The sequence below is a fragment of the Tympanuchus pallidicinctus genome, unplaced genomic scaffold, assembly GCF_026119805.1.
Source record: "Tympanuchus pallidicinctus isolate F22 unplaced genomic scaffold, pur_lepc_1.0 scaffold9, whole genome shotgun sequence".
NCBI lineage: Eukaryota > Metazoa > Chordata > Aves > Galliformes > Phasianidae > Tympanuchus > Tympanuchus pallidicinctus.
In genome coordinates this window covers 1,247,437-1,261,706 of record NW_026294813.1, presented here as the reverse complement: position 1 = coordinate 1,261,706, position 14,270 = coordinate 1,247,437, and the positions used below count along the sequence as shown (strand labels likewise).

At 35.7% G+C, this 14,270-nt stretch overlaps 1 protein-coding gene across 1 annotated transcript in view; it reads left to right on the top strand.

The window, feature by feature from the left end:
* The window catches only part of ARSB (arylsulfatase B), a 63,927-nt gene extending 54,264 nt beyond the window's left edge, over positions 1-9,663 (top strand). The window contains exons 7-8 of the mRNA XM_052670194.1: positions 8,540-8,668; positions 9,162-9,663. Of these exons, the coding sequence (XP_052526154.1) occupies positions 8,540-8,668; positions 9,162-9,427 (395 nt within the window). The 3' untranslated portion in view covers positions 9,428-9,663. The remainder of the gene's footprint in view (positions 1-8,539; positions 8,669-9,161) is intronic.
* The last annotated feature ends 4,607 nt before the right edge of the window (positions 9,664-14,270 follow it).

The window sequence follows — 14,270 nt, the reverse complement described above, 5'->3', positions numbered from 1 at the left end:
AATGAATTCAAATAGAATGGAAATCCCAGCTTATATTTTTGAATCAGTCCATGGATTTGCACTTCTTCTGTTACGTGTGCGGCTGTACAGTGTGAAGAGTACAGCTTTCCAATTGCCAAAAAGACCTTCACTACATACTGATGATGTTCTTATGCTCCCATAAGAAGACTTCTTGTCACCTTCTGTCTGTTTTTCCTAGATCTAGCTACTTCCTTACCGGGAAGTACTGAAAGAGGTCTTGATTTCATTTCCAGTTACCATTCTGTTCTTATGACGTCAGATAGAGTTTCTGTTTCTGTATTGGGATTGATCTGTAGAATAATTTGTTTAAGCAGCAAACCAAGTTGCCTGCAAATCAAGACCATGCTATTCTCAGAGAATGTTTTGGATCTGTAAGTGCTAGAAAGACATGTTGATCATTAAGTTGAAATTTAGGAGACAGTAAAAAGTTAAGAATCTGATTCACATGGTGTATGCACTAAATTTGCATAAATTCATATATAAATTCAAAGCTTTATATATGAATTTGTTATGAGTGAAATCAAAATTACTCAAACCCATCTGAATACCCCATTACTGCCTTAAATGCTTACTTTCTCTTTTGTCAAACTAAGTATTTGCATGTATTATATGATGTATGAAACTTCTACACATTTTCTCTTTCACATCTTGAAATTTCATGCAGTCTGTTGGGGAGTAACTCATGCTGAGAGGAAGGTCACAAAGTTCAAAACCTTTTTTTATTAACCAGGAATATTTGGGGCTGGAACTTGGGTCCCTAAAAACCCCAGTGTTGGACTGGATTTTTTGGAAGTGAGAGACAATCTCTCATTCTGTCAGGTGCATCCCCAAGTGAATTTAACCCTTTGCTTCCAGATTCCCTTTATTAAAATTAGATATTAAATTGACCTGAGTCTTCTCTTTATTTACAGTTTACTGAAAAAATAAACTAGTTCATCGTTAAATGGACATAGTTTTCTAATTGCCCTAGTGGACAAAGATAATGTATATAGCCTGTACTTGTGTGGAGCTTTCAGTGTGAGCTAAGAATTTTCTCCCTTAGGGAGGAAACTATTGGACAGTTGGAAAAATATTATCCAATAAAAGTCCTAAGATGTGATCATGGGAAGCAGTTCTGACCACAAAGAAGAATTATAATATGTGGCTTCCTGAGTTGTACTGCAGTGAAGTTACAGTTCATTTCTCCGCTTTTTATTTCTCTTACTGATGGCACACTCCTATAAATAGTCAATTGTTTGAGTGCCTGCTAACTGAATACTGATTTTCTTCTGTTGTTTTGGGTGAAGTGCTCTCTATTTAAAGGGCATCATGTAAGTAAACGTTTCAAATCCTGATAAAAGATTAAAATGATTTACATTAGAAAAGAAGGTGTGAGGTGCAAAACTTTGAATTTATTTTGATGGAGAGAGCAGAGAATGGTACTATAGCTGTTTACATAGCAATATATAGGGGCTATTGAATACAATACAGATTTATTGCATCATTAAAAAGTATGTTGATTTTAAACATAGTAGTGAACATGCTGGAAAATATCCTCTCTCTGTTTGAGTTTCACATATAAGTGGTTTTTGGTCTGTGAGTCTCAGACTTCTGTCTGGGGATCTCCTCTGTGGTTTTTACAGGCTACTAATCAGATCACAAAAGGCAAGAAGGCATATGCATTGCCTTACTGTGAAAATAATATGAGTTATTGTTTGTTGGTTTTAAATTTTAGTGGTAATAGCCTGTGTGTTTTTTCCCAGTATTTTGTATAACTGTTAAGCATATTTCTACTCAGTAATGCGCAGACATGTTCACTTCTCTCTAGCAGAAACATTTTTACCAAATAAACTGTTTTTTTTTTTAGTCACTCGGTATTTTAGAGTATAATCTTAACATAATACTAGAAAGGAAAAAAATATATTGAAATTTGGTGTTGCAAGATAAGAGTACCTTTTGAAATCTCATTTTCCTGGAGTGACTGACTTCAGTCACTTCACAAACTGTATGGACGGGATTGTACTGTTTGAAATGCAGTATCTATTTTAGTCATATGCGGAAGTACCGCTGTTCCCAAAAGCTGAGAAAGGGCAATACTGCTAGTGCTAGTTTCTTCAGTACAGTAGTTTCTCCTCTTCTGGCTGTATGATGAGGCTATGTTATATGTGTGATCCTTGCTCTAAAGGCATAATTGGTAGAATCGTACTGTGTGTGTCACAGTTACAGGTCAGTATGTATCTCTCCAGGTTGCACTGGCAGAAATACATCTGATATGACTTTAGGGAACGTGCTTCAGCAGGAGTGTTGGACTTGATGATCCCCAGAGGTCCCTTCAACCCTGTAATTCTGTGATTCTGTTATCTTTGTGGGTCCTTTTCAAACTGGGATCCTGAGTTTAATTCTATGTCTACAATCATGAGCAGAGCCATCCAGCATGTGTAATCCTCCTGAAAGAGATACACAAGACTCTCTTGCAGTGCTGTCCTAATTACAAATGTTGCTTGTTTAGTACTTACAAACAAAATGAAATTTCTTTTATTGTGCAACAGCAGAGGACTAAAAGGTCAGAGAGGTGCTGTAGCCATTCTGGTAGCAATAAGCTGAAATACAACTAAGGGAAGTGATACAAAACCATGGAAATAGTCCCCAAAGATTTTGGTGACTGAAAAAAAAAAAAAAAAAAAAGTAATTGCATTTGAGGGTGTAAACAAGATTGTTAAGAGAATGTAGTCTAGTCTAGTTGGGACATGGATGTTACTGGAAACAGGAAAGTGTTACTCAGGCAAATAATTTTATAATTTTGTAGCTCACCCATGTTTCAGAATGTTTGAGTTTTTCTTATTGTGGGTGTGTTCTGTGTGGTATTGCCATTTGGTGTTGTAAATGACATCTAGTCAGTTGTTGAAGAGGTTGGGTCCAGGTCCAGACTGAATATTGCACTGAGTATACTGACAGACAAAACTATTCAGCCTATGTGTTAACTTGGTATATCCTTTGTCAATTAGGAATTTGGTTAACATGACTGCATTTGGCTCAGCATCACACAAGATAGAAAAAAACCTTATTTTGCACATGCAGGGGATGAAAGTGTCTTGTCCTTGGAGTTCTTTAGAATATTTTATGTGAATTTAGGATTGCTGTTTCACACATGCATCACTTAATCTGTGTTAATAACATTTAAGTCTTGAAATGAAATAAACAAATAAATGGTAGAAGGAATTGCATAGCCAAAAAATGTTCTACTGAAATAAGTTTTGAGAACTACAGAGAAATTTTTTTAGTTACTAACATTATGTAACTGTTTATATAATATTGTAATAACATATAATAATACTAATATTATATAACATATATGACTGGAAGCATTATACACTGTAAACTGTGAAGGTTTCTGTAGATGCAAATTCTCAACTTTATAGATACCCATGTAGTATAATGCACGCAAACACCTGTGTGACAAGAAATGTTGATGATTTTTCTATGATCATATATTTCCTGCTTATGGTTGAATTTCTTACTGTATACAGAAATTTGATAGAATGCTGTTATTTCTCTGCTTTTCAATTCCTTGACACAATATAGATAACTGCTTTAGTTTTTGCTTTACTGATGAAGAATTGAATATATGAGTTTCTTTTGCTTCTGTTATCCATAAAGGGCCCTGATTGTATGTAGCTGCTTATAGATGAAAGCTTCTTTTACTGTGTAGTATATTGAAAAATTGTAGGGACATGTGCTCTGCAGTGTGGCACTCATGTAGATTGTTTAAATTACATCTTTCAGCAGAGTTCTGTTTCCCAAGTAATTAAGAAGTTAACATTTATCTGTCTGTATCCAATACCCTGTATTTCCTCCTTACGTTCTAGTATCATAGACCATAGTGTACAGAAATGCCGCATAGAATATTATTTAGACCTCCAAATTTTGTGGTTGGTCTCTTTCTAAATGGTATGTTAGAATTCTCTGCTCTTTGGTCTTTTACCAACCAAGGGAACTTCTTATTCTCCACATGGGTAATTTTCATCATCTTAATCACAGATTGAAGACAGAATATTCTATTTTTATATGTACTATTTCTATCTCTGCATTTTAGAATTCTACCAGTTGAGTTAATATCCTTGCAAGAGGGGAAAAGGAGAGCTATGGGAATGCTTATTGAATTTATACAAGTATCATACCTCTGTATATGTATACAATATAACTCCGTATATATATTCACTTTTTAAAATTTCAGATGGAGATTTACAAACAATCTTATTCCTTTTTATGACTAATAATTAGAGAGGACATTCTAAATTAATTTACTCTTCTATACATGTATTAAATGTAGTGAAATGTTTTCAACTAATACACATACTAGACAAAGTTAAAGAAGTAGAAAGTTCAGACTTCACTGTTTTTTTCTTGCAAATTTATGTGGTACCAGTGTTGACTATTGTGAAATCTTTTTTTTTTTTTTTTTTTTTAAACAGATTATATCAATTGAGTATCTGAAATATTTCCATTGTAAAGTAGAAATAAGAAGACTGAAATGTTGTGGGTTTAGAACAAAGTTGCTCACTGGCCTGAATTTTCCAACGTAGCTGTCAAGTACTGTGTTGCAGTGGCATTTTCTTATTGTTGCTTTCTTGACATGGCTTACACTGGACACTTTTTTTTTTAACTTTTAATAATTTTTTTTTTAGTGGCTATTCTTGACTGAATATTAAGTGTTAATGAAATGCCAGTGATATCAACTAAACTTATCAGGAGCATCATGAGACTTAGAAAATATACAAATTTATAGACTCTGTAGAGAGCTTCTGATAAGACACTTGAAGTTGTAAAATTTAGTAAAACTGAATAAATCATTCTTTTTTAAATGCCAGTGTGTAGGAAAGAGTGTATGAGAGCAAGTACATGAATATTTTTCTACTGCATATCCTCACAACCTGCAGCAAGTGAATGGAACTCCTGATTTTTACATTGTGTTTTTGTCTTTAATAATCCTTGATAGACTGATCTGCAGTTTTTGAACATTTTTCTATCCCTCAACACAAGTAAATTTTTTGGCATCCGTAACATCCCTTGGAAAGGAGTTCCAGTGCTGAGTTGTGTTTGTGATGAGGAAGTACATCCTATTGTTTGTTTTGAATAAGCTGCCTCATAATTTGTTTGGTGCCCTATGTTATGAGAGAACAGTATTCCTTCCTTACTCAATCTGTGATTACTACCTTGTGTCATATTTCTGTGCTGTTCCTCTTTGGGGATGAAGGCCCTATTTTTGTAGTCATTCATATAGTTATTCCATCATAGGTTTAATCTGGCACAGAACCATGATTTTAGGTCATGAACTGCTTTTGTGGACAGTGGGGATTGGCCACCTCAATTCATTTTAGAATCTGACTTGAAATCAGTTTTCAGGCTGTTGAGACTAAGTATGGTTTTGAAATATGACATGAACTGCAAAGTCACTCATCCAAGGGCAGCATTTTCTGAAGTAGTTGTTGTTTTTTTTTTTTTCTTCAGAGATATAAATGCTACTTGAGTTTTGAATACTTTTTTTGGTTACCTATGACTTCAAACAGAACAATATAACACTTAGATCAATTTGTGGTAGTATTAAATGTTTAAAAATGAACAGAATACCACTACTTTCCTAAATAATAAAAGTTTTTATCATTTTCTATCAGTGCCCTTAAATATAGCAGGTGGTATAAGGTCACAAATTGGGCTTCAGGAAAGAGAGGCTTAAGCTGGTAAATAAGAAAAATGATAGTGAAAGCTGTAGGATTTGTTTTAAGTGAAAGCTAAGCTTTAGTATTCCATTAGCTATTGATACAATGGTGAGCAAATGGCAAAAAATAAAATGTTTAGCCTCTGCACAAGAAAAGCATCATATGTTAGATATATAAGCCTGTGAAGGAAGTGGGCATGTAAGGGTAGACTCGGATCCATAAAAAGCATCTGCCCTCTGTATGCTGAATTAGTCCATGGGCCTGTAGCTACTGCCAAGTCGACCATGCTAAAAGAAAGAAGAAAAGAAAAAAAATCAGACATCAAAACCAATCTAGAGCCAGTGCAGAGAATAGCTTTTTGGATGCTTAATGAACAAATGGTTTATCTTTCAAACAAATCGAAAAGAATGTGACTTATTTAATCTATTGACTTAGAAAAAGAGTGTCTGTAAAATTTATATGGCAGAAAAAGACTGCCTAATTTTGCATTTCAGCTGCAGTTGCAAAAGCTGGAGAATGAGGGCAGAGCTGGAAATTTAACAGCTGAGATGAGAAATTCAGTCAAATGCAACAGGGGGGGAACGTTCTTGCTTAAGGTGAAAATCATGTGGTGGAAACACTATTCATATTAAGCAGTGTTTTCTAAGTACTTTATCTGGTGCTTATATAATGTAATAAACTGGCAGTTTTATAAATATTCTGTGTAGAGCTCATTCAAACCATCACCAGTCTGTTCTCTGTTGCCAGTATATCTGACAGAAGTTGACTGTTATTGCCTATGAAGTAATTTGCTTAGTTGAATAATAGACTGCACATCTCTTTGGCACAAGATAAGCGTATAAAAATGGGAGTGTCAATGTGACTGACAGGGTTCTATTTATAATAGCTCAACATGAATGCATTTGTCTTTCCTCATCAGTAAATTTTGCTCAAAGATAATACTACATCAAACAAATTCAACTCTGAGCTGTGGTAAAAGCATTTCTTAGTTCAGGATTAGTTTGGTTTCATCACCTATATTTTTGCAAGGTATATTTAAAATGCAATCTTTCATACTGTTTATTTGAAGTATTTTAAATCATTTATATTGTGCAGTGCTGTTGCTTCATGCACTGTAACAGTCAGAAGCATATTCTGGATGCTAAACCTTTAGATGAGAAATGTAGACTTTAATAATCTTTCTGTTAGACCATGTACTTTTGAGAGGTAATGTTTAAAAAACATAGCTGTGTTTTTTGATCAGCTAGATGTCCTTTGTTGCACTCTTTAAATAAGTGAAAGGCGAAGATGAGTTTTCCCATTAGCAAATCGGTATGACAGAATAATATGTGGTGTAATGATGTGGAAAAGCAGCCAATATAAATCGTCAGACTGTTTTTGTCTGATAGGGGCATCACATGACTGCATTAGATTTATGTTCCAGAATAGATTCTTTAGGTTATTTTTACAATTTTTTCTATTGCTTATATAGTTTTTTTTTTTTTTGAAAGGAGGCATGGTGCTTTTTTGTTTCCATCAACTTCAGTATTTCATGATGTAAGCTAAGCTGAGCCCTCCTTAATCTGTGCGTGCAAATTCTAAACATGTTTTATGGCCTTATTTATCCAGGAACATTATACAAATCTGATGTAAACAGAGAATTTGGGTACTTGCAAGAAATGTTTATTAAGAGAAAACTAAGTAATGGTATGATGCCCAGTAATAAAACAGAAACATAGCAGGACCTTCACAAAAATAAAAACAGAGAAATTATCATATCCAATCATTTCCTTTTCAAATGTTTTTAGAATCCTCAAGCATTACTTCTGATTGGATTGCACATGGCCACTACACCTCTCATAAATTGCTCTTTTTATTACAAAGACAGAAATCTGTCAAGTCCTTTGAATTCCCCAAATTGGTTGAAAGTATCTCTTGAAAAATGCTAGAAATCCAAAATTGCTTCTGTCCTCTCCTCATGTCTTGTTTCTATTCCAATTACAGTCTTGCTGTATAATAGTTCTTTTGTAAGCAGGTATCGGCTGGTAGGATTGTTGGAAATTCTTAGATTTTTTGTAAACATGGCTTTCTTGTGAAAGCCAATATGCAAGATGGCTGAAGATTTGGGTCCACCTGGAGTGTCTGAATCTCTCCTTGTTCCAGTACGGAACTTGTCTCTTTATCCTTAGTGTATACGTGTACATTTTTTTGTTCTAAGCTACATGTAAAGAACATATAAATATGCCTCTTGAGAGGGAATGAGTGCATAGATAAAATTTGAAAGTTTGCTGCAGTTCTGGATTATGGGGTCATGTCATAAGCTAATTTTTCTACCAAAGACTCCATGAAGACATGCTTCACAGGCTCTCAGTGTTCTGCCATAGATGTTGACAGATGTACATCTGTCTGAATGTAACCAGTCATTCCACAGAATCGGCTCTCTTGTGTGTGGATACAGGTTGAGATCTAGCTTGCTTTCTGGAGTGATCCAACAGAATTAGCAGTAATAGCAATTATCCTGGAGTCTTCTAAGTCCTATGAACATATTTAGAGTAAGCATTCATATAAGATAAACATATGATATCTGTGTATGAGATGAGTCCTGTTATCTGGACTCACAAGTTACTTTATAGAAATCAAAGCACTTTCTGGACTGCAGTTTAAGTTCCAAGAGTTAAATATCTCCAGTGAATTTTTAGCATGGATCTTTGTATGTACATATGACAAATTTTGTATTCAACATGTAGAAATAAATGAATCATACTGCTTTGCTTTCCATCAGAATTCTAAACATGACTTCATTTATATGCTATGTACATAACTTAATTTACTATTTCATTAAGGTTTTGGCATTGACAACAGGACATCTTTACCACAGATCAGTTCTTTTCCGTTGCGTAGTACACTTTTCAATATCTCCATGCATGCAGCAATCCGTCATGGAAAATGGAAGTTACTAACTGGATACCCAGGTAACAACTAACTCATTCTTGTACCTCGTGTTGTATCTACCCCCCATCCCAAACAGTTTTTTTCTGCTTAATATATTACCATTTCTTTTACTTATTCTGCTAGCTTTTCAGGATTTTGGTCAGATGCACAAATCTAGAAGGGGCATTCTAAAATCCAATCATATTCTTTCATTTTGCAATTAAGTTTTATGCATTTGACCTCCTCAGGTCTGGAAAAACTATCAACAAGGAAGTCCATGAAATTGTTTGATTTGAAATTCAGCAACATGCAAGTTTTTGAATCTCTATGGTGCAGGGCTTTTTTTGTACAAATAGAACTTATATATAAGTAGCTTGGAATAGAGAGGTTCTGGTGCTGGGCTAGCAATGCAGCTACAGTCACCGGCCAGTGACTTATCAGGGGAACCTGGAGATTTCCTCGTTTACAGTATAACTCTGCCTCTCCACTGCTGCTCTGTATCTGAGAATTAACTATCTGTTCCTGTTTCTGTAGGCTGCGGTCATTGGTTTCCTCCACCATCTCTGTTCACTGAGTCACAGATTCAGTCATATGATCCACCAACGAAGAGACTTTGGCTGTTTGATATTGTTCGTGACCCTGAAGAAAAATATGAGTTGTCTGAAAAACATCCTCATGTGGTGAAAAAGCTGCTCTCACGTCTTCAGTACTATTATAAACGTTCAGTGCCTGTGTTCTATCCTGATGAGGATCCCCAGTGTGATCCAGCAGCAACTGGGGTCTGGGGCCCTTGGGCGTAGTGCACAGCACTGTATCCTGTAAAACATACCTGCAGTAGTGTTTGATTTGTGGACTTCAGAATCCTAGTCACATCTGTCTTACCTTGTTACACTGTTGCTAAATGTGAGCTCATTCTCTGCTCATTCTCTTAAAGAATGAGAACTCTTGAAATATGGTCAGAATCCTATTTCAGTCCTTCCCACTCTCTCCTTCCCAGTTATTGTTTGTGAAATATTGATAAAAATATAAATCTGTTGTTCGAGTATTCTTTTTTAGCATTATGCCCTTAAAGCAGAAAGTAAAATGTTGCTTCCTTCTCTGGAAGGGATTACTTTTGTTAAAAAGCTGCAGTGAGTCATGGCAGCAGAAATTTTCAGAATTCTCCTGTGGAATAAACAGATTTTTTTGTTTCATGTTTACTCAGGAGACAAATTTTATTCAAAGCTGTTCAAAATAAATAAATAAAAAATACATCAGTTGGCATTACAATCTTTGCCTTTACATACATACACCTCTATCTAGAAAAGACTAAAGGAAGAATTCTGAGAGTAAGGAAAAAACCTTCAAACTCTTTTATAATACGAAAGCAAAATCATGAATTCCTGTCCATTGTTAACACTGAGAGTAGTGTTCAGCTAGAAGGCAGAGCTGGCAGGCAGAAAGGCCTTGACAGGCTGAAGAAAATGCTGAACCAAAAAAGTTAGAAAGTATAACACTTGAGGTGGAATAACACCATGCAGGTTTGCTTGTCTCTGAGTTGACAGAAGGCATTTTTGTGGAAATGAACCTGGGTGTTCTACTGGACAATAAACTGAAAAGGAGTTGCCACATTCTTGGTCAAGAAGACCAATCAGTTGTTTGTCTATATGGGCATGAATGTACCCAGCACATGAAGAGAAGTGTTTATTCTTCTCTGCTCAGCAGAGTATTTTGGGTCTCCCTGTGCGTGGGATATAGTGCCATACTTAAGGGCCAGGAACATGATCATTTGGAGGAGAACAAATAAGGAGGGGTTAAAGGAATGGGTTACCTTAGACTGAAGAGGAAGGTAAGGGGGGACTTCTATCTTTAGCTAATATGGGGGCATAGAGAAGATGAAGGATATGGAGACTCCCATCAGAGTTGCACGAAGATAAAAGGCCCACAGAGAGTTCTAATTCAATACAAGAAAAAAAAATCACACTGAGAAGGTACTCCAATATTGGAACTATGAAGCATTGGTATCCTCATCTTCAGATATGTTGAAACCTGGGTTGAAGGAAACCATGGACAACATCATCTAACTCTGATGTTGGGCTAACTTGAAGTTGGGCCTACTTTTGTGGGGAAAAAACAGATGATTTCCAAAGGGTCTTTCAGCATGCATTATTCAATCATTCTACTATTAAAAAAGCCTTACTCTTACTTCCTGCCACTGTGATGAGTAACCCTACTCAAATTTTACTTCTTTATCATTGTAGAAGAAACTGTTTTCATCTTGAAGTGGGCTCTTAGCCATGAAGAAATCAGACCAACCAACATTTCTCAGTTACTCATCAAATTGATGCGAAATCAGCTCTCTACCAGCTCTCTTAATGTATCAAGTCTCTGGAGTCTGGCCAGAGTTCTGGTATTACTTCTCACTGTCCCTAGCCAAGTTCTCAAGCTGCAAAGCTTCATCTGTCACCCTATCATGAAAGTAAAGATCTAATGGCCTATTTTCAGGGTCTAGGATGAAGTCCAGTAAGTTTTGCAGACGTTTTTGACATTTTCCCTCAGGAAGTGTGCTAATTATTGGCAAACATATTCAGAAAGGATGAGAATTAACAGAATTTGCACGTTTAAAAATAAAAAAGATAAGCCAGTGAAAAGGTAAAATTTAGGAAAACTCAGATGTATGTGAAAATAAACAGAATGTTACACTGTCTTAAATCTTCTACACCTTTTGCACCTAAAAGCAGAAATGAAGCCAAAGCTCTCCAAAAGGCTGTTTATCAGTACAGCTTTTTTCCCCAGTCTTATGTCCTTGTCACTTTTACTTGTCTATGTCAGTATTTTTGCTATTGTATGTAGAACAAACAGAAGGTTGGAAGAGGCCTCTAAGATCACCTAGTCCAACCATAAGCCCATCCCCACCATGCCTACTAAACCATGTTCTGAGTGTCACATCTCCACATTTCTTGATCACTTCCAGGGATGGTGACTCCATCACCTACCTTGGCAGCATATTCCAGTGTCTCACCACTCTTTCTAAGAAGAATTTTTTCCTAGTATCCAACTTGAACCTCTCCTGATGCAACTTGAGACCATTACCTTTTGTCCTGTCACTGCCTGAGAGAAGAGGCTGACTGCCAACTTGCCACAGCCTCTTTTTGAAGAGTTGTAGAGAGCAATAAGGCCTCCTGAGCTTCTTCCTCTCCAGTCAATCCCATTTCCCTCGGTTGTTCCCCATAATCCTTCACAGCTTTGCTGCCCTTGTTTGGACACACTCCAGTGTCTCAGTATCTGTCTTTGTTTCTCCTCAACCTTGAAGCAGGAGAAGGAGGAAGACTAGTTAAGGAGAAAATAATTATTCTACGCTGGGGAAACCATACAGTCTTCTTCCACATTTCCACAGCTTAACTACATGCTGAGCAAACATTTCTGTTTGTTTATAGCCTACTTTCCGGTACTTTAATTTGCACTGGTAAAACACATATGCTGTGACAGAATCTCTTATATTCTACATTTACCAACTTTCATATTAATCAGTATATGTAAAATATATTAAAAAATAATTATTTTATGAAGATGTGGTCTCCAAACTGGCATGTGACCATATCTCCCCCTGTTTTCTAAAACCCATTTAAATGCTTCGCACACAGCAGCATTTAATTTTTGAGCTTTTGAAGATTGTTTATGATAACTGAGACTCAAACTCTCTTATTTGCTGTCCGCAGCAAGGAATGGAAAACACTACCAATGAAACTTAAGTCATGGTGGCTTGATAAAGCTTCCATCTTATGGCTCTAAAAATATTTTATTGCACTTCCCTTTCCTCACTGTGATGATATATTTATTTTACACCAATTCCATTATTTATCCCCGTTTATAACTTAGATGTTAATATTGCAATTCTAACTTTCATTATCTAATTTTCTGTAATATATATTTAGTAAAATATGGAGTATGAGATTAGGAATATGGGAATATGGAAAACATCAATACAGCAACCTTGGGAGTTACTGCTTCTCTGCTTTATGCATTACTGATGCAGCTTGGCCTTCAAATAGCTTTTTGAAATAAATCGTCCAAATTAGAAGTTCTATCTGTTTAGTCCTCTATACTTTATTCATTCAAAACATGCTTAATTTATTCTTTCTACCAAATTTCAGATGGAGAAATTGACAACCATTCCCTTGATTATAAGGCAAGGCAAGTAGATCCAATGCGTTTATATTACTGTCACTTTTGAAAGAGTTGGTTGGGTTTTTTAGTGCATTTAGTACTGTGTCTGCACTCATAGATACATAGGACTGGAAAGGTTCTCAGTCAGTATCCATGTATGACCTTTTTGTCTGTAAAGCAATTACATGATGTGGCTATCACAATAAAAGGGACAGGACATGAGAGTGGAGGGAAAGTAGAACTTCTGCCATGCATTCGTGTGTGTCATTCAGCATCCTGCAATTACATTGCATGATTTTCAGCACTGGCTTACCCACAAGAGTGGAAACTTCGGACAGTGATGTTTTTAAAACAGATTCTGTTTTTATTACTGTGAAGCCCATTTTTATGGAAACGAAAGAAACATGAGATAACTTTACAAAGTAATTTGCATATTTGAGTGTCCCATCTATGTCAGCTCCATAGCTAAAGCAACAACAAATATTAATTTTAGAGGTAAGTAGAGCTTTTATATGTTTTCTTTTATCTGTGTACTGCAGTGTGCATTTTAGTACCTTACTGCTAGGAGTTCATCTGCTAGGAGGAGACTGTGGCCTATTACTGTCTTCTTTAAATATTAAATTCACTCTCTATTTCCCTTTTTTTCCTTACAAAGAGATGGTATATTTTGACATCCAAGAATTCATTATTTTCTCCAACAATTCATTGTATATTTAAATTCCTAATTATTTTACATGGGTGGTCCTGCGTAAAATATTTTAACTGAACTGAGTCAGTAAAACAGACAGACAGCTGGCTGACACATTCAGGTTGACATCAGAAAAGAGCCATGTACTCTACAATTATTTCAAACTGGGAAGTACAGAATCCTTTATATGTTTTGTGGAGACTCAAAGACATGAGATGAATTCAAAAATGCATTTTTGAATTCCAAAGGAAATTTGATTGCATTCCTCCTAATTTAAGATTCATTCTTAATGTAGCAAACACCAAGGATTTTGAATTTGAATGTGCCCATTTGTATATTGTAACAATTATTTAAGCTTTGGAAAAGTAACCGTGTTTAGGAAGGATGTACATTCTGCATTGCTTATTCACAAAAGGATGCACACAAATAAGGAAATAGTAATTTTATAAGCAAAATCTTGGCCAGTTCTTAAGTCTAAGGCCTTAAATTCTGCCTAAAAATCATTTGTTCTGTTTTCCTAAAGTTGATACTTGGGGGCTTGAATAAAACACTTATGTTCAATCCTTTTTATAATCTCTAAACAGTAGAACCCGGAATTTAAAACCTTGTGGTCTGGATGGATTTGAAGATCCAGAGGCTGTTCCTGTTGGCCTCTGGAAGTTTGTCTCTTGTGTCACAGTGGTTTAACAGTAGTAACACTAATAGGGATTTCCGAAGCTCTTACATGTTTTCTTCAGAAAATTATGAATGATCTTGAGATTACATGGAGAATCCTATTATACCTGTGCCACCCTATTGCAGACTTATTA